Source organism: Sus scrofa, chromosome 5 (assembly GCF_054392235.1).
Source record: "Sus scrofa isolate SSC_HxYL_T2T_F1_AM1 chromosome 5, Sscrofa_HxYL_maternal_Yorkshire_Landrace_v2.0, whole genome shotgun sequence".
NCBI classification, from domain to species: domain Eukaryota; kingdom Metazoa; phylum Chordata; class Mammalia; order Artiodactyla; family Suidae; genus Sus; species Sus scrofa.
Window position 1 is genome coordinate 39,760,447 of NC_139387.1, and position 21,098 is coordinate 39,781,544.

The window sequence follows — 21,098 nt, forward strand, 5'->3', positions numbered from 1 at the left end:
TGCCCTATCTTTTTAATTTTTGCTATGTGAGACAAAACAGAAGCAGCTAATTTAATATATTTTTATTTGGATTGTTTGCTACTTGCAGCCAAAGGATTCCTGATATACACATGAAAATATATAACAATTAAAAATATCTAATATACATACAAACTTTGGAAAATTTCAAAAAAAAATGTACAGGGAGTTTCCATACACTTTCACCCAGTTTTTTTCCAATGATAACTTTTTTTTTTTGGCTTTTTAGGGCCTCACCTGTGGCATATGGAGGTTCCCAGGCTAGAGGGAGAATCAGAGTGACAGCTGCCAGCCTACACCACAGCCACAGCAACACAGGATCCGAGCTGTGTCTGCAACCTACACCACAGCTCTTGGCAATGCTGGATCCATACCCACTGAACGAGGCCAGGGATTGAAACTGCAACTTCATGGTTACTAGTCAGATTTGTTTTCGCTGCACCACAGTGGGAACTCCCCAGTGATAACATTTTATATAAATATAGTACAATATTAAAACCAGGAAATTGACTTTGGTACAACCCATAGAATTTACTCAGATTTCAGCGGTTTTACATGCACTTACATTTCATCCGTTGTACGTGTGTGAATAGTGAGTATAGTATTACCATTTTACCACGTGTGTTGATTCATATAACTATCACTATGATCAAGATACAGAGCTGTTCCATCACCAAGAAGTTTCCTTGTGCTATCCCTTTATAAAAGCCACTCCTCCTCCTTTTTCCTTCCTCCCCAATCCCTGACCCCTGGAAATACGAGTCTGTTCTCCATGTCCATAATTTTGCTATTTCAAAAATACTATAAAATTGGAATCATGTACCATGTAACCATTTGTGATATTTTCCCCACTCAGCATAATTTTCTTGATCCATTCAAGCTGCTGCCTGTATCATGAGCTCATTCCTTTTTATTGCTGTGCTGTATCTCATGGTATGGATATGCCATAGTTTGTTTAATCATTTATCTGTTGGAGTTCCCGTCATGGCGCGGCAGAAACAAATCCAACTAGGAACTGTGAAGTTTCGGGTTCAATCCCTGTCCTCGCTCAGTGGGTTAAGGATCCCATGTTGCCGTGAGCTGTGGTGTAGGTCGCAGACGTGGCTCGGATCTGGCCTTGCTGTGGCTCTGGCGTAGGCCTGCGGCTACAGCTCTGATTAAACTCCTAGCCTGGGAACCTCCATATGCTGTGAGTGTAGCTCCGAAAAGACAAAAAGACAAAAAAAAAAAAAAAAAAATCATTTATCTCTTAAAGGACATGGGGTGTTTCCAGCTTTTACTATTAAAAATAAACATTAATGTACAGGTTTGGGTATGTACATAGTTTATATTTCCTTAGGATAAATGCCCAAGTGTACATATACTTGGTCATGTGGTAAGCGTATGTTTAGTGTTATAAGAAACTGCCAAACTATTTTCCAGAGTGGCTGTACCATTTTATATTCCCACCAGCAATGTGTTAGTGATCTAGCTTCTCCACATTCTTACAAGGATTTGGTGTTACAGTTATTTTTAATTTTAGTCATTCTATTAAGTATGTAGTGATATTTCATTGTAGCTTTAGTCTGCATTTCCCTAATGATTAATGAAGTTGAACATTTTTAGATGCTTATTTTTTGCCACCTTTATATCCTCTTTAGTGAAATGTCTGTTTATATCCGTGATAGGAAGAACATGGCCTTCCAAAGATATTGTGCCAAATCCCCAGAACTTCAAGAACATGTTACTTTACACAGCAACGATTGTTTGCTGATATGATTAAAGGTATAGACCTTGAGATGGGGAGACTGTCAAGAATTATCCAGATGGGCTTCATCTAATTTCATGAGTCCTTAAGAGGAGAACCTTTCAGAGGGAGATGTGACTAAGGAAGAAAGATCAGAGATGCAGAGATTACACAGAGGTAGAATGTTGCTAGTTCTGAAGATGGAGAGAGAAGTCCAGGAGCCAAGAAATGCCCATGACATCTAGAAGCTGGAAAGGCAAGAAAACAGATTTTCCTCTAAGAGCCTCCAGAAAGGGCTGTGGTCAGCCCTGCTGACTCCTTCATCTTAGGCCAATGAGACCTGTGATGTCTAACTGTAAGAAAAAGTACGTTTTTTCAGCAACTAAGTTTGTGGTAATTTGCTACAACAGCAATAGAAAAATAGGAGTTCCAGTTGTGGCATAGCAGGTTAAGAACCAATATAGTGTCCATAAGGATGTGGGTTCCATCCCTGACCTTGCTCAGTGGGTTAAAAATCTGGTGTTGCCGCAAACTGCAGCATAGGTCGAAGGTGTGGCTTAGATCCCAGTGTTGCCATGGCTGTGGCGTAAGCCAGCAGCTGCAACTCCCATTTGATCTCTGGCCTGGGAACTTTCATATGCTGCAGGTGTGGCCATAAAAAGAAAAAAAGGAAGGAAGGAAAAAAAGGAAGGAAATGCAATCTCTTTTGCCCATTTTCTAATTGGATTATTTTTTCTTTAATGTTGAGTTTTGGGAGTTCTCCATATACTCTAGGTATTTGTCCTTTAGGATACACGTTTGCAAATATTTTACCCTGATTTGCAGCTTGTTTTTTTCATCCTTTACAAGGTGTTTTTTTTTTTTTTTAACCATTTAAGAATTTTAATACAGAACGATAACACAGCTTAGAAAAATACAATAATGGGCTCATCAAAAGGAAGAATAGACTCTGCATGTGTCTGTTTACAGTCCTCTGACTCCAGACATTCTCACCTGGAAAATTCAACATCTGGTGGTCTGCCCTGGAGAGGCTGTGTCCTCAGCACCCCCTACCTCATGGAGGAGAGCCCCTCTCCCCTGCTTATGCAGGGTCATCTGCTTAAGTCAGGCCACAGCCATAATCATTCATTCCAGAAGGGACTGTGATTCACATCTGAGCTTGGTGTTAGTTTAATTTAAAGGGGAGAAGAAAGCAAAATATAATGCTTAGATGCTGACAGTTTCTTCAGACCTCTATCTGCATTCATTTTGCTTTCAGAGCATTTGATTTGTTTTTTCTTTTTCTCTTAATGAATTTTATTACATTTATAGTTGTACAACAATCATCACAACCAAAATTTATAGCATTTCCATCCCAAATCCTTTACAAAGAGAGCAAATTTTAAAAATTTTGATGAAGTCCAGTTTATTGATTTTTTCTTTATGGATTGTGATTTTGATGTCAAGTCTAAGAACTCTTCTTAATCCTAGATCCTGAATTTTCTCTCTTGTTTTTCTAATTATTTAAAAAACTGTGGTAAAAATACGTAACATAATATTGGTCATTTCGGCCATTTTAAAATGTACAATTTAGTGGCCTTAAGTGCATTTACATTTTGTGTAGCCATCACTACCATTCATCTCACCATCCCAAACTGAAACTCCACACCAATTAAACAATGACTCCTATTTTCCCTCACCAGCCTCCAACCCCTAGACCACTAGTCTACCTTCTTATGCTTTGACTATTCTTGGTACCTCATGTAAGTAGAGTCATACACTGTTTGCCATTTCGTGGCTGGCTCATTTCACTTAGCATAATGCTTTTTTAGGGCTTATCCATGTTGTAGTATTTAATTTAATTTCTAAGACTGAATGGTATTCCATTGCATGTATATACGATATTCTATTTATCCATTTACCTGCTGATGGCTTTGGGGGTTGTTTCAAATTTTGGCTATTGTGAATAATGCTTGTAGACAATACACTGGTATACAAATACCTGTCTCTAAAATCCAGAAGTGAAATTGCTGGATTTTATGGCAATTCTGCGTGCTTTTTTGAGGAACTGCCATACTGTTTTCCACAGTGGCTGCATCATTTTATATTCCTAACAGAAATGCCCTCAAGATTCTCTTTTGTATTGTACCCCCGTGTTTGTTTCCTGTTTTTTTAGATTCCATATGTTGCTCTCCTGTAATTAACAGCTTTCTTATCCTGCCACACAGCCTCCACTTGCTTCCTAAGAAAGGGTGTGTAAGAGATACAATTTTTTTGAACTTGAGTATCTGAAAATGTATTGTTTTGATCTTACACTCGATTATTTGATTGAGTATAACATTCTAGGTTAAAAATATTTTCAATGTTTATACTCCATTGCCCTAGAGCATCCAGTGCTTTCACTGGCAAGTTCAAAGATATATTTATTCTTTACCCTTTCATGTAACATATTTTTTTTTTCCTTTTGCTCTGTGCAAGTTTTTACAATCTTTTGATTCCTATTGTTCTGAAATGTCACAATTATGTCCCTTGCTGTTGGTCTTTCTCTTCCATTATGCTTGGCACTTGGTAGGCTGATTTGGTTTGAAAATGCACATCTGACATTTCTGGGAAAAATTGTGAATTATTTATTTAGTAATTTCCTCTCCCCATATTCTCTGCTTTCTCTCCTTTATTTGGATTTAGATATCCTGTTGTAATCTACTAATTGTCTTAACTTTTCTCTCTTATTTCCATAGCTTTGTCCTTTTGTTTTACTTTCTGGAACATTTCCTTAGTTTATCTTTCAATCCATTTCTGGATTTTTTTCATTTATGTTATATTTTTAATTTATAGGAGCTCATTTTGGTTCCCTAAATAGCTCTCTTACATGGCCTTTTATTCCTGTTTCATAGATGTAAAGTCTTCTCTCATCTCTTTAAAGGTAATTAAAACTTTTTTTTTTGTTCTCTGCATTGTTTGTCTTAAATTGCTTATTTGCTGGTTTGTTCATTTTGGTCTCTGCCTTTCAGGTTAAAGGTTTTCTTCAAATGTGAAGTGATCCATGATTATGTTCATATTTAAGAGACTGGAACTAAAAGCTGATTGGAAGTTTTAGATATATGAGGGGGTTGCTGCTTTTTATTGTTTGCGGTAGAATGATATGGTTGGGTCTTTTTCAATGGTGTCCCAACTATCAGTACTTACAGGTCTTATTTCTTCAGCTGGTTAATTTATCCCATGAGAACTCCTGCAATCTCTTGGTTGTCAGCTATGTTTTCTTCATGGCACTGCCTTGCACAGTTACGCATTAAAAGTTTTTAGTCTGACTTTTATAAGAGTTTAGGCAAGGTAAGTATCAATGAGTGGTGGCAAAATTGGGAGAATCTTAATAAATGATGTGTGACATGGGATAAGCCCTGAAACACTGAGAGGTCAGTCAGAAACTGAAGTGAGAGAGAATCAAACTGAACAGGTAATTAAATGCTGTAGTTTAACGAGAGAAGTGATCACTTTCAGATGACTGTACAGGTAGCACAGCTGACTAAGGCACATATCTCTAATGAGGTCTCTATTCAGCCATAAAGCAGCTTATGACTGTAGCATATCCCTAAAAGAATTTTTCTGTCACCGAAGCCCCACCTAGATCCAAAGTTTCTTTAAAGGACTTCTTATGATTCTTTTCCACCTTATGACTTTTTTTTTTTTTTTTTTTTTCTTTTCAGAGCCACACCTGTGGCGTATGGAAGTTCCCAGACTAGGGGTCAAATGGGAGCTGCAGCTGCAGGCCTATACCACAGACACCACAGACACAGACACAGCAGCGCAGGATCCCAGCTACATCTGCGACCTATGCCGCAGCTTGTGGCAATTTTTTCTCTAACCACACCCTATTACTCTGAGCTGGTGGGAAATTTAATCTGGGTCATTATTAGGGCTCTACACACCACGCCTAGAATTGCGTGAAGGTTCTAGGGGATCTTACCTAGTCCTGTGTATGCAGGGAAGGCCCTCAAGTCTTCACTCAATGTTAGTTACTGCTAATATACTAATTTCCCCAGCTCATTTATCCTTTGCAGGTGAGCTGCTTTACCAGTTGAATACCAAGCTTGGGCATGGGGGCTTGGCTGTCGTTAGAATCTCTGATGCAGCCTCCCTAATAGGACTACACATCCATTTCCATCAAAGATCTTGCCACCTCCTTCTCCCATCAGGTTCCCAAGATTCACAGAACCAGCAAACCTCCTCTTCTGCTATTTCCTTAGGTTGCCACTTAACGAACCTCAAAAGCCTCTATACTCATGCCGCCCTGTGAAAAGAGAAGTACCTCAAAGGACACGGTGTTTTGCTACAAAGGGACCTTTTATTACTCCCTGAGGCAAAGGAAGCCCCAGAGCTTCTGTCAGAGCCATCATGGGTAGTATCCAATAATTTCCTGACATTCTTTTACTGCCCTGAGAACAAAAATAAATTATCTTACTATCTCAACAAATCAATTTACCACATATACATCGTCCCAAGAAATCTTTACAACCACTCCATGGGTAATTCTCGCTCTAATTCCTGAAGCTTGGATGAATTTATAAACTTGTTGCAAGTCACACAGCTATTAAGCAATCGTGTAGGAGCCATGAGCTATATGTGTTGGACTCTGGGACAACGAGGGCATGGTATTATCGCAGTTCCTATCAAAATACCTTGCCCATGGTTGTGCGTGAGTGGCAGTTATCAGACTCAACTTCAGAAACTTCACACAGAGGCGAAAAATTCCTGCGTGTGTGCGTCGGAGACCTGGCTGGGGTCCCTTTAATCTCCACCACAGCCCTATCTCAAGTTTACAGATGAGCTGCCAGAGACTGAAGGTAGAAGTGAAAAGCCAGGAGTTCCCGTCGTGGCTCAGCGATTAACGAATCCGACTAGGAACCATGAGGTTTCCGGTTCAATTCCTGGCCTTGCTCAGTGGGTTAAGGATCCTGCACTGCTGTGAGCTGTGGTGTAGGTTGCAGACGCGGCTCGGATCCCGCATTGCTGTGGTTCTGGCGTAGGCCGGTCCAATTCGACCCCTAGCCTGGGAACCTCCATATGCCACGGGAGCAGCCCTAGAAAAGGCAAAAAAAAAAAAAAAAAAAGACAGAAGTGAAAAGTGTCCACAAAGACCAAATTTCCTGAATCCGAATAGTCTGTACTTTCTTCATACCAACGGCTCAGAGCCTTGCCCCCAAGCAAACCCCAAAGCAAAAATACTTCAACTTACGTTCCCCGCTCGGAAAATAAATTGGCACATGCGCAGTATACACCAGAGACTCCACCCGAAGCCTCCGAGCCCTACTCTGTACGCTCGCCTCGGGTCTCTCCTCCCACCCCGCCCCTTCACTCACCGCAGTTCCCGCCACTCCCCGCCCCTTTCCCGCCCGGATATCAGCCTAGTTTTGCCGGATGTTGTTGTGAGTCTGAGAGACACGTGAGGCGCTGCTACGTCATCACAGACACGCGCAGGAAACATGGCGGCGGCGGGTGTTGTGAGCGGGAAGGTAAGTAACGGCCCCGGGGAACAGTCGTGTTTTTCTCCCGGATGGGGCCGTATTGCTGCTTGGAGGCTGGCGGGGAGGGTCGCGAGGGCTTCTCTGTATCAGATCAGACTGTGGAGGATGTAGAAGAGGGCTAGGTGGTGTCAGATGTTTTCTCCAGAGTACTCGCTCAGCCCGGGAATTAGAGACCCAGCTCCTGCTCCAAGGCCAGCTAGGCCTTGGCGCTGTTCATGTCTGTTCTGCCCAAGGATGAGGGGGCTTTTATTTGTAGTACTTTTCCTAAGGGACGGGTGGTTGTCCTCTTACTTTTTCGTTTTTTTCGACTGTCTCGGTTTTTTCCTGATTGGTTCCTTATGTGTCTACTCCAGCGTTTTTTCTCTCTTCCTTTGAGGCTTTACTCAGACTTGCCTCTGTCTTCCTCTGCCTTACTCTGGTGAAGGCATCTTTGTCCCCTTCAGGAAGAGCTGAAAATAGGTGCTTTGCAGCTGTGCACTTAGGAGACTGTATTGGATCCATTTTACCGGATTGCGGAGTTGGTTGGTCGTTGTGAGCAGCAGCACACATTTCCACGTTCAGGGAGCTGTAGATTTACACCATCCCACGCTTGTCTTTGGAAGGCATTAGTTAAGATATTTCTTTCCTAGATATCTCTGTGATGCTTCCGTGGGAGGATTTGTGGTGCGGTTTTATGGAGGTGGTCTTTGACCTCCAGGTAGTTTGTTTGGAATTAGGATTAGGTGCGGAGGATATTTTATCGCACAGTGCCTGTCATGTTCCGAGGGCACATCTTAATTCCTGCTAGTTAGCACTATCAGGGCATGCCACTGACAGCATTTCCCATTGCGGGAGTAATTTGTAAACAGTTGAATCGGGTAATGACTCATCTAACACTAATAGCTTCCTCTGTTCCTTGAGTTGCACTCATTTTCTTTATTTTTGCCCTCTCCTCATCCCATTTTGAATTATTTGACAGCATGTGTAGTTTAGTGTCTGGACTGCTAGACTAGGCGGCAGAATAACACATCACAGTTACTCTTAAGTGTGACCTTGGGAAATTGAGCAAGCATGACTTCTCTGTCCTTCATATTCTTTGTCTCCAGAATGGATGTCATGCCAGTCATTATTTCTTGTATTGGAGTTGTTAGGATTATATGAAATAATAAAAGCATTAACATGAAGATTACATATTTCTACATACTGAGTGTTTTAAATGATGGGCTGGTCATCGTTTTGAGATCTTTGGTTGTCTTGTCAGTTTTACTCTTCAGGATGGATGCTGATCTTCTTGGCTCACTGCATATTTCGAGGTTATACTGTTTGATTTTCTGTCTGGACTGATCCAATCTAGGACTTTCCAAGGAGGGATCCTTTCTGTTTGAACTACACTTCTCTTTTTCAGGTGTGGATTGATTTTTTTTTTTTTTTTTTTTGGTCCCACCCACAGCATGTGGAAGTTCCTGGGCCAGGGATCATACCCGAGTTGCTGCTTCAGTGACAGTGCAGGATCCTTAACCTGCTGCATGGTGTGAATTGATTTTGATAGGTCTCTTGAGATGATGAAGTAGAATTGTGAAATATAAGACTTTTTTCACCCTTTGCTTCCATCCACTGCCTTTCATGATCTGACTTCTTAGTCTTTTATTTCTTAACTCTACTTCATCACCTCATCTATTCTCATTGCAAATTTACACCCATTCCCATCACTCCACCTAAACTATTTTTCTATTACCCAAAGCTGCTCCTCTTCCAAGTAGTTCTATGATAACCAGCGAAACCAACTTATTCTTCCCTCAGCAAGTTCAGATCTAGTTTAATGGCATCATCATTCACCTGGTTTCATGTAAAACAAACTTGAAGACGTACATTTCTATAACAATATCTAATCAATACCAAGTCCTGCCCGTTTTCCCTTAAAGAGGTTTCTTAAATTTGCTGCATCCTCTTCATTCTCAGTGCTTAGATCATGCAGGCAGACATTTAGTCTTGAGTCCTTGGCTGATTTTTCTCCTTGTCTATAGTCTCTTTGTCCACAGTCCCCTCTCTACACAACCACTGGAATTATTTTCTATTCACAAGTCTGATTGTCTCTTGCTTAAAAAAACAAAGCTTGGTTTTGTTATGTCACCATTAAAATAATACTTAAGGCAATAGTTAACACAGCATGAAAAGCCATGTTGCCTTTCTGGCTTTATCTTATGCTTCCCTATTTCCCAGTCTGGTTTTTTTTTTGGGAAAAGGGAATAGCAAAGAACACACACGTATTTATGAGAGGGAATGTGTATGTGTTTCTTTGTATTTATTTATCTCCCCTATTCCATTCCAAAGGTTCAGCTAAGACCTAGTGTAACTTAGCAACCTAGGGCGGTGAACGTTCACCAAGGCTCCCAAGAATCATATGTGGTACTTTAAAATATATATAGCCATATACAGTTCTGCTCTGTTGAATTAGAACCTCTTGCTGTTGAGATCTAAGATGTAGAGTAACTCTTCTACTAAGTCTACTTTGCTTGCTTCGAACTTTTAGTGTAGGAAGTGATGCAGGGAGGACGTTAATCTCTGTGCAGTGCAGAAGCAGTGCCAATGCCAGATCCTTAACCCACAGGAGAACTTCCTAGAACCATATGTTTTAATAGTCAACCAAATGAGGGGAATGAGTGACATTCTTACGTGATTTTTTTTTTCTTGGCTGTAATCTTTTTTCCCCCAGTTTTATTGAGAAATGATTGACATACATCACTGTGTAAGTTTAAGGTGTACAGCGTGATGGTTTGATTTATATATATTGTGAAATGATTACCACAATAGATTCAGTTAACATCAGTCTTCTTGTCATAGATCCTCTTGTGAATATTGAGGTGAGATATAGCGACACTGCCTGTAAAGGCTATCCTGCTTTAGGATAATTAATGGAATGATTAATCACAGAGAAGGCAGAAGAAAAGGGATAGTCTGAAATAGGTTTCACCCTTACACCCAGTATCTCTGATGGTTGCAGCGTACTTTTATTCATTTATTCAACAAATATTTATTAAGCACCTGCTTTCTTCCAGGTACTGTTTTAGGCATTGGGGATGCATCATATAGCCCCTTACCTTGGAAATTACAGACTTTAGTTCTTCAGAAGGAACACACTCACTAAAACCTACTCCTTTACCTTGTTGAAATAAGAAAGTTTCAAGTCCTTGCAGTGGTGCGATTTTTATTTACTTATTTTTTTTACTTTATTTATTTTTAATTTTTAATTTCTGGTGCTATTTTTATTTATTTCTTTTTCTGGAATTTAAGTATTTTATTGTACTTGGCATTTCTACACATAATGATGTGGATTCAGAGACTGAAAGCATTAAAGGTATATAATTAAAATTCATGGGCTTAGACATAAACATAATTTTTAATATTTAGACTTGTCTAACAGATATTCCAGAAAAATAAATTGGAATATAAATACAATGTAAAATCTCCTTTGGATTTCTCCTCTGCCTAAGCAGCATTATATAACATAGACAGTTAATTCCAAAACACTTGTATGTACTTGATAGCCTCAGGAAGATATAATGAAAAAAATCTAAATAAATGAGGCTAAGAGAACTATGGTACTATGCATAAGGAACAAAAACTTATGAATTTCTCTATTCCTAAGGATTTCTAAAACCTACCTTCCCAATTTCAAGGGCAAATTTACTCAAGAGAAAGATAAACATGTCAGCTACACAACATTCATAGCTTTATTGATAGGGTATAGCCATTATGCCAGAATCCAGCCATCGATATATGTCATTTCCCATCTAAAATTATATTTATTTATTTATTTATTTTTGTCTTTTTGCCATGTCTTGGGCTGCTCCCCAGGCATATGGAGATTCCCAGGCTAGGGGTCGAATCGGAGCTGTAGCCGCCGGCCTACGCCACAGCCACAGCAACGCGGGATGCGAGCCGTGTCTGCAACCTACACCATAGGTCACGGCAACACTGGGGATCCTTAACCCGCTGAGCAAGGCCAGGGATCAAACAGGCAACCTCATGGTTCCTAGTCAAATTCATTAACCACTGAGCCACGATGGGAACTCCTAAAATTATATTTAACTTTAAATGGAATTTAGTGGCAAAGTGCCAAGAATTCAAGAATAACCTTAAAGTCTTAATTTTATATTTCAAATATATTAATTTTATACTTTAAATATATAAAAAAATAATTCCCTAAATAAAAGCATAACAAAATAACTACACAGAAAAATGAACATTAAAGTCGCCTCACTCTTTATTATGTAGTGAAAAACAAATGTATTTATAACTTCAGCATAGTCCATAAAATCGTTATTCATCAAAAATAGACAGATATTTACAAAGAACATTTAACTTAGATGTTGTAGTTTCTCATAAAATGGCACTTGAAAGATAGACCTATATAAGGAAATACGAGTCTTGCCAAGAGAGATGGTAAACTGTACATATAAAATATACCACTATGTTGGGAGTTCCAGTCATGGCTCATTGGAAAAGAATCAGACTAGGAACCATGAGGTTGCAAGTTCAATCCCTGCCCTTGCTCCAGTGGGCTAAGGGTCTGGCATTGCCGTGAGCTATGGTGTAGGTCGCAGATGTAGCTCGGATCTGGCATTGCTGTGGCTGTGGTGTAGGCTGGCAGCTGTAGCTTGGATTAGAACCTCTATATGATGTGGGTATGGCCCTAAAAAGCAAAAAAAAAAAAAAAAAAAAAAAAATGTATATATATATATATATGTGTGTGTGTGTGTGTGTATATATGTGTATATATATGTGTATATATATATGTGTATGTATATATATATGTGTGTGTGTGTGTGTTTATATATGTATGTGTATACCACTATGTTAAAAACTTCATATTGTTCTTTAGGGTAGTCGATAAAGATAATCTTTTTTGGGGAGAGGTATTTAGTGTATTCATTCATTCATTCATTCATTCATGCCACCCTGCAGTCTATGGAGTTCCCTGGCCAGGGATCAGATCTGAGCTGTAGTTGGGACGCACACTGCCGCCATGGCAACACCTGGACCCTTAACCCACTGTGCTTGGCCAGGGATCTAACCTGTGTCCTGGCACTGCAGAGTTGCTGCAGATCCTGTTGAGCCACAGGATTACAAATTTAAAATGCAAATTTTATATATGAATTCAGTATCTTTAAACCTTACATTGCCACTTAATCATCATCTGTTTTGTGGAAAACAATGAAAATGATGTACTTTTTGAATGTGTACATCAAAACCAAGAGGTTAATTTTTACTTTATCCTGTGTTGGCAACTTTGTATGCATTTTTAGGTTTTGGCTCCCAGAGGGCATTTTTTTACAAATCTTGAAGCCACACTTCTGTGCAGTTTGCCAGCCTTTTTCTTTTCTGTTATTTTCTCGACTCTGTTCATGTATACTCTCATCCTTCCAATTCCTGTTTACTGGATGTTCCTTATGATTAACTCCCTGAATTGCCACATAAACCCAAAACATTGAATTTAATAATGTATAAGCAGAAACTAATTACACTTTCCCTTATTCAAGAGGGCCCCACTTCTTCAACAACTCATTTCTAGAAACAGACATTATGGTCTTCAGCATCTTATCCACAACCCCAGTGGAATTCTCAGATGTTGATAAGTACTGGATAGTCTTCATTGATTTCTTCACCTGCCGTTATGACCAACTCCCAGGCCTTCCACTCCTGCCTCCAGGAAAATGGTGCTGTTAGTGAATATAGACTTGTAGATGGGCTAATCCTCATGAGAACAGGGCCTGAAATGTTTCTTCTGTATCTGGCATAGAGTCTGGCACATAGTAGGTCTTCAACAAAGAGGAAAGAGCAAGAAAGTATAAAAGGAGTTCCTGTAATGGCTCATCAGGTTAAGAACCTGATTAGTGTCCGTGAGAATACGAGTTTGATCTCTGGCCTCACTCAGTGGGTCAACGATCCGGCATTGCCACAAGGTGTGGCATAGGTCGAGGATGTGGCTTGGATCTGGTGTTGCTGTAGCTGTATTGTAGGCAGGTACCTGCAGCCCAGATTCAATCCCTAGCCTGGAAACCTCCATATGCTGTGGCTACAGCCCTAAAAAAACAGGAAAAAAAAAAAAAAAAAAAAAAGAAAGAAAGAAAAAAAATGGGGGGAGGTCTAGAGTGAGGAAGATGAGTTCTCTAATTGTGATGTTTTGGAGTTAAAAAGTCCTATTTTAGTATACTTGTATTTTATTGTAGTTACGTGTTTTTATTGTGATTGTGTTAGAATTTGGTTCTATTGAAAATAACTTGAAATAACTGGGGAATCCCTTGTTATTTTTTCTTTGAGGTTTTGTTTTGTGTTTTTTTGGATGGCCATGCCCATGGCATGTGAAAGATCCTGGGCCAGGGCTTGAATCTGTGTCACAGCAGTGACTTGAGCTGCTACAATGATAACGTTGGATCCTTTACGCACTGAGCTGTAAGGGAACTCCTTTGAGTTTTTTCGAAGGCATTCTTAGTAAGAATTTATTTTGTAGCTTGAATTTGGCCCTTTCCAGTTTCCTTTAGATATGCTTATGGTTTCATGAAACCCTGTGCTTGAGGAAGATTAATATTCTTAGTGTGTAATAGTTTCTCCTGGAGAGTTTTCTCCCTCTGTCCCTCTGCCATGCCCATGGCTGTGGAAGTTCCTAGGTCAGGGATCAGTCTCGAGCCACAGCAATAACAAGGATGGGTTCTTAACCTGCTGAGCCACCTGGAAATTCCTGGAGAGTTTACTTAAACTAGATCTTATAACATGGTAGTAATCTTCCCCATGCCTCCCCCCGTGTAAGATACAGTGTATTGTCTTCTGTATTTTTCTGGCACTCTAACAAACATTTGAGTACTTGCTTTGTACTGAGTTCTTCTGAGTTCGTTCTTTCTTTCTTTCTTTCTTTCTTTCTTTCTTTCTTTCTTTCTTTCTTTCTTTCTTTCCTTCCTTCCTTCCTTCCTTCCTTCCTTCCTTCCTTCCTTCCTTCCTTCCTTCCTTTCTTCTCTCTCTCTCTTTCTCTCTTTTCTCTTTCTTTCTCTCTTTCTTTTCTTTCTTTCTTTCAACAGCCGCACCTGTGACATATGGAGATTCCCAGGCTAGGGGTTGTGGTTGAATGTGGCAATGCTGGATCCTTTAACTTACTTGAGTGAGGCCAGGGATTGAACTAGAATCCTCATGGATACTAGTTGGGTTCTTAACCCCCTGAGCTGCAATGGGAACTCTGAGTTCTTTACTCCTTTTAGGGCTGCACCCGTGGCATATGGAAGTTTCCAGGCTAGGGGTCTAATCAGAGCTGCAGCTGCCAGCCTACACCACAGCAATAGCAATGTGGGATCCGAGCCGCATCTGCAACCTCCACTGCAGCTCACGGCAATGCTGGATCCCTGGCCCACTGAGGGAGGCCAGGGATCGAACCCGCATCCTCGTGGATCCTACTTGGGTTCATTAACCGCTGAGCTACAGTGGGAACTCCTGAGTTCTTTTATTCTTGACCTAGCACAGTAGTTTGCAATTTTAACCAGTCATTTCAATTTGTGATTTAATAAAAACATGACTTTTGGGGGGAGATTTCAAATATTAAGTGTTTGCTTTGATGGGAAATAGCTTCTGAGACTAAATGAAAAATTGTAAACCAGCCTTTTAATTTTCACTTCTTGGTGGAGGGAAATCCGTATAAAATCCATTTACTGTTTCTTGTGTAATCTACAGTGTGTCTGTAGTTGATGTAGAAGAAGTCATTCATTTAATCCTTGTTGTACCTCCCCATACTGCCCTCTTGCCTGACATTGTTTTATATATGAATGCCTTTAAGAAGAAATAATAGTTCTGCTGCCTGGCCTTTATTGAGAATTGTACCATTCTCAGTATCTCAGAATTTCTGTGGTTTATTACCCTTAAAACCACCTATGTTCTACATTTCTTTGAATTCCTTAGTCTTTACTGATTAACTTGTCCCAAATAAAACTTATTGTTTACTCTCTTCCTTCTGTATTCTCTCTCTTAGTAAAATAACCTCATACACTCAGTTTTGTCCTACTCTCTGCACCTCCCATGCACATCCAATTAGTCATGGAGTCCTATCATTTTGACCTTTTAAATATCTTTCTAAGCCATCTGCCTTTCTTCATCTCACTGCCACTGCCTTGGTTCAAGCCACCATGAATCTTTTCCCTGGATTATTGCTGCTCTTCATTCTTGGCTCTGCAGCCAGGGTGTTGGCTTAGAATAGGCAAGACTGACATGGCATTCCCTTGCAAGAAATTTCTAATGGCTTTCCAGTGGCAAGAATTGTCTTCAGGGTAAATTCCAAATTCCCAAATTCCTGAGCATGGCTTAAAAACCCTTTATGGGAGTTCCTTTCATGGCTCAACGAACCTGACTAGGAAGCATGAGGATGTGGGTTTGATTCCTGGCCTTGCTCAGTGGGTTAAGGACCCGGAGTTGCCATGAGCTGTGGTGTAGGTTGCAGACGTGGCTCTGATCCTGAGTTGCTGTGGCTGTTGTGTAGGCCGGCAGCTACAGCTCCAATTCGACCTCTAACCTGGGAACTTCCATATGCTGATAATACTTATAGACCTATTGAACCTGCATCCTCATGGATACTAGTTGGGTTTGTAACCTGCTGAGCCACAGTGGGAGCTCTGATAGACGTTTGGGTTTTTTCCACCATTCGCCTTTACAAATATAGATGCTCTGAACATTGATGAACAATTTTTTGTATGAATGTATGTTTTCTTTTTTCTTGTGCAAATACCTAGCAGTATAATGGTATTTACCTGGATCATAATGTTAGGTGCATGGTTTTTTAGCATTTTTAAGAAACTGCCAGGAGTTCCCATCGTGGCTCAGCGGTTAATGAATCTGACTAGGAACCGTGAGGTTGCAGTTTCGATCCCTGGCATTGCTCAGTGGGTTAAGGGCTCAGCAGGTTAAGGATCCGGCATTGCCATAAGCTATGGTGTAGGTCTTAGACGTGGCTCGGATCTGGCATTGCTGTGGCTCTGGCCTAGGCCTGTGGCTACAGCTCTGATTAGACCCCTAGCCTGGGAACCTCCATGTGCCGCAGGTGCGGCCATAGAAAAGGCAAAAAAAAAGAAAAAAAACTGCCAAACTATTTTCCAAAGTAGGCATACTATTTTACATTCCCATTGGTGGTATATTAAAGTTCCAGTTGCTCCACATCTTTATCAGCATTTGGCGTGTTAGTCGTTTTAATTATAGCCATTTTAATAGATGTGTAGTATTTCGTTAAGGTTTCAGTTTGCAGTTCCCTAGTGACTTTTAATGTTGAGCATCTTTTTATGTAATTTTATGTCATCCTTATACTTTTTTCCCCCTTTTTATGGCTACACCTGTGGCATATGGAAGTTACCAGGCTAGGGGTGGATTGGAGCTGCATCTGAGGGCGCATACCATAGCAACTCCAGGTCCGAGCCACATCTGTGAACTACACCACATTTCTGCATTCTCTGTTCTGTTCCATTGGTCTTTGTGTCTGTTTTTGTACCAGTACCACACTGTCTTGATTACTGTAGCTTTGTAATATTGCCTGAAGTCTGAGAGAATTATGTGTCCTACTTAGTTTTTGTTCCTCAGGATTGCTTTGGCAATTCTGAGTCTTTTATGTTTACATGTAAATTTATGGATTGTTTGTACCATGAAAAATGTCATGGTAATTTGATAGGGATTGCATTGAATCTGTAGATTGCTTTGGATAGTATGGCCATTTTAATAGTATTAATTCTTCTAATCCAGGAACATGGAATATCTTTCCATTTCTTTGAACCCTCTTTAATTTCCTTGATTAATGTTTATGGTTCTCAGCATATAAGTCTTTCATCTGCTTGGTCAGGTTTATTACTAGGTATTTAATTTTTGGGGGGGAGATTTTAAAAGGTATTGTATTTTTATATCCCTTTCCTAATATTTCATTGTTAGTATACAGAAATGCAACCAATTAGTGAATGTTAAACTTGTATCCTGCTACTGTATTGAATTCATTGATGAGTTAGTGTAGCTTTTGTGTGGCATCCTTAGGGTTTTCTATATATGGTATCATGTCTGCATAGACTGGCAGTTTCACTTCTTCTCTTTCAATTTGGACACCCTTTATTTTGGTTGTCTGATTGCTATGTTTGTCCAGTCTACCCCTCTACCTCTTGCCTTCCCCAACAATGGCGCCTTGCTTCTCTTGCGGACCCAGACCTCCTCCTAAGTTCCCTCGCCTGTGGTGCTCTGCTCCCTTGATCCCTCAGGCTGTCTCCACACCACCAACCCTAGTCCTCTCCCTGGAATTGACCTCTGGAGCCTGAGTCTCAGCACCCAGCCCCCTTCCGAGTGTCCCAGACTGTGGTGTGCTGGTAGGTGGTACCATTGGTCTCTGAGGCTCTCTCTCTGCTTTGCCCTCCTCAGTCCAGCTGCTGCACTTTTCTCTGAGGTTTTGAGGTCCCTCCGTTTCTGCTGATTGCCTTGTCAGTTAGGTGGCTTCCTTTCTTCTTTCACAGCCCCCTCTCAGGATGCTAGTCCTATCCTGATGCCTTTCTCTTGCTCTCTTTTTCCTTTTGTTTATCCAGTTATGTGGAGGGTTTCTTTTTAGAGATTTAGAGATTTAAGGTCTTTTGCCAGCATTCATTAGATAATTCTGTGTGAATCATTATACATATAGTTTTTTTTTTTTTGGTCTTTTTAGGGCCGTACCCACAGCATATGGAGGTTCCCAGGCTAGAGGTCCAATCATAGCTGTAGCCTCCAGCCTACACCACAGCTACAGCAATGTGGGATCCAAGCCCTGTCTGTGACCTACACTGCAGCTCACGGTAATGCTGGATACTTAACACACTAAGCAGGGCCAGGGATCAAACCTATGTCCTCATGAATACTAATTAGATTTGTTTTCACGGAGCCATGACAGGAACTCTTAGATGGTTTTTTTGATGTATTTGTGGGAGAAGGTGAGCGCCACATCTTACTCCTCTGCCAGCTGGCTCCTGCCCAACCATGTATTTCTATATTTGTTTCTAAACCCTTTATTCTGGGCTGTCAATCTATTTGTTTTTCTTTACATCAGTATCACATTTTCTTTTTCTTTTTTGTCTTTTTAGGGCTGCACCCACGGCATATGGAAGTTCCCAGGCTAGGGGTCCAGATCAAAGCTGTAGCTTCTCGCCTATACCACAGCAAGACCAGATCGCAGGCTAGGGGTCCAGATCAAAGCTGTAGCTGCTCGCCTATACCACAGCAAGACCAGATCGCAGGCTAGGGGTCCAGATCAAAGCTGTAGCTGCTTGCCTATACCACAGCAAGACCAGATCGGAGCTGCTTCTGAGACCTAAACCATAGCTCATGGCAGTGCCGGATCTTTAACCCACTGAGTGAAGCCAGGGATTGAACTTGCATTGTCATGGTCATGGATACTAGTCGGGTTTGTTACCGCTCAGCCATGATGGGAACGCCCACATTTTCTTGATTAATGTGGATTTATACTCAATTTTATAGTCAGATATGTTAGTGCTCTATTGTTACTCTTTTAAAGGATGATTTGGAGGTCATTCGAATTTCCAAACACATTTTGGAATCAGCTTGTTAATATCTCCAAAAGAGGCTGCTGGGATTTTGATGGGATTGCAGTTAGTCTAGAGATCATTTTGGGGAAAGTGGACATCCCAACAGTATTGATTTTTTGGATCCATCAGTGTGGTGTATATCTAATTTAGGTCTTCTTTCATCTCTCTCAGAAATGTTTTATAATTTTCAATTTAGAAGCCTTCTTTATTTTCTGCCAGATTTATACCTGAGTATTTGATAGTTGTTTCTTGTAAATGTTATATTTTAATTTCCTTTAGATTAAAAGGAAATTAATGTTTATTGACATGTGGAGAAGTATAGTTGATTTTTGTATATCAAATCTTGAGTCCTGATCCTCGCTAGATAAATTCACTTAATATTAGTAGATTTTATGTAGATTCCATTGGATTTTCTACATAGATGCTCATGTTATCTGCAAAAAAAGTTTTACTTCTTTTTTAATCTAGGTGCCATTTATTTTTTCTTTATTGTAGTGTCTAAAACCTCAAGTACAGGGTTGAATAGAAGTGGTAAGAGGAACAGCCTTAGCATATTCCTGATCTTAGGAGAAATCATTCAGGCTTTTAAGTATATGATGTCAGCTGTACTATTTCATAGTTAGCCTTTATCAGACTGAGGAAGTTTCCCTTCTATTCCTGATTTGCTGAGTGTGTCAGAAATTGATGTTGGATTTTGTTGAATGCTTTTTCTGCATCCTCTGAGATGATTATATGGTTTTTCTTTTTAAAGATGATGAAATGGTTTTTCTTTTTTAAGTTTTTCACCGTGGTAAATTACAGTGATTGATTTTAAAATATTAAATCAACCCCCACTTGATCATGAAGTATTTTCTTTTTTCCATATTGTTGGGTTCAATTTTTGTTTAAAAATTTTGTACCTAAGTTCATGAGAGATATTGGTCTATAGTTTTATTTTCTTGTTTTTGTCTGATTTTTAGTGTCATGGTAATGCTGGCTTCATAGAATCAATTGGGGATTATTCCTTCAGTTTTCTGAAAGAGTTTAATATTTGGCAAAACTCACTAGTAAAATCATGTGGGTCTGAAATTTTCTTTGTGGGAAGGTTAACTGCAAATTCACTTTCCTTAATTTATATTGGGCTATCAGGTTAACTTTTTCATCTTGCGAATTTTGGTAGCTGTGTCTCTTGAGGAATTTATTTGTTTTGTCTAAGTTGTCAAATTTATTAGTCTAAATTTGTTCATATATCCTTAGTATCTTATTTATTTGTGAAGAGCTGTAGTGATGTTAAAGTTCTAATTCCAAATATTGATAATATTGATAATGTGTATCTCTTGTTTTTTCCTCAACTGTCTGGTTTAGAGTTTTACCAGTTTTATTCTTCTCAAAGAACTAGCTTTTAGTTTCATTGATCTCCTCCACCCCACCCATTTTCACCCTATTTTTATTGATTTTTGACTTTGATTTTTATTTCTTTTTGCTCACTTTGGGTATAATTTGCATTTCCTTTTTCTAGTTTCTTAAGGTAGAGGCCTTATTTGAGGTCCTTTTTCTTTTCTAGTAAAGACATGTAATGCTGTATGTTTCTGACTAGGCACTATTTTAGTGGCACTGCACAGATTTTTTTTTAATATGATGTGTTTGCATTTTCATTCAGTTTAAATACTTTCTCTAATTTCCCTTTGATTTTTTTTCTTGATCCTTGGGTTATTTAAAAGTATGTTATTGGAGTTCCCTGGTGGCCTAGTAGGTTAAGGATCTGGCATTGTCACTGCTGTGGCTCAGGTCACTGTTGTGGTTCAGGTTCAATCCCTGGCCCGGGAATTTGGTGCAGCCAAAAAAAAAAAAGAAAAAGTATGTTATTAATTTCCAGGTATATGGGAGTGTTCTGAAGGTATTTCTATTACTGATTTATAATTTAATTCCATTGTGGTCACAGAACTTAGTTCAGTTCTTTTAAGTTTACTCAGATTTGTTTTATGGCCCAGATTTTGATTTGTCTTGGTAAATGGTACATTTGGAAGAATGTCTATTCTGCTCTTGTTGAGTGGGGTACTTTATAAGTGTAAATTGGATGAAGTTGGTAGTGTTATGAAGTCTTTTATATTACGGATTTTCTGTTACTGTTTAATCGGTTATTAAGAGAGGGGTTTGCAATCTCTGATTCTAATTGTGGATTTGCCTATTCTTGCGGTTCTGTCACCTTTATGTTTCTTTTTTTTTGGTCTTTTAGGGCCGCACTTGCAGCATATGGAGGTTCCCAGGCTAGGGGCCTACTCAGAGCCATAGCCAGACCCACAGCAACACCAGATCCGAGCCACG

General features: G+C 39.8%; 1 protein-coding gene, 1 long non-coding RNA gene and 1 pseudogene across 5 annotated transcripts in view; 2 read left to right on the forward strand and 1 right to left on the reverse strand.

The window, feature by feature from the left end:
* The first annotated feature begins 7,187 nt into the window (after positions 1–7,187).
* The window catches only part of TBC1D15 (TBC1 domain family member 15), a 79,607-nt gene continuing 65,696 nt past the window's right edge, over positions 7,188–21,098 (forward strand). For all 4 annotated transcript variants that reach the window (XM_003355517.5, XM_001925336.7, XM_084956351.1 and 1 more), the window contains exon 1: positions 7,188–7,233. In XM_003355517.5, the coding sequence (XP_003355565.2) occupies positions 7,204–7,233 (30 nt within the window). In that variant the 5' untranslated portion in view covers positions 7,188–7,203. The remainder of the gene's footprint in view (positions 7,234–21,098) is intronic.
* Positions 12,484–12,984, reverse strand: LOC102159286 (nuclear nucleic acid-binding protein C1D pseudogene; annotated as a pseudogene).
* Positions 16,279–20,630, forward strand: LOC146403335 (uncharacterized). Its single transcript, XR_014803644.1, has 2 exons — positions 16,279–16,613; positions 18,369–20,630. It is a non-coding gene; the product is annotated as an uncharacterized LOC146403335 (long non-coding RNA).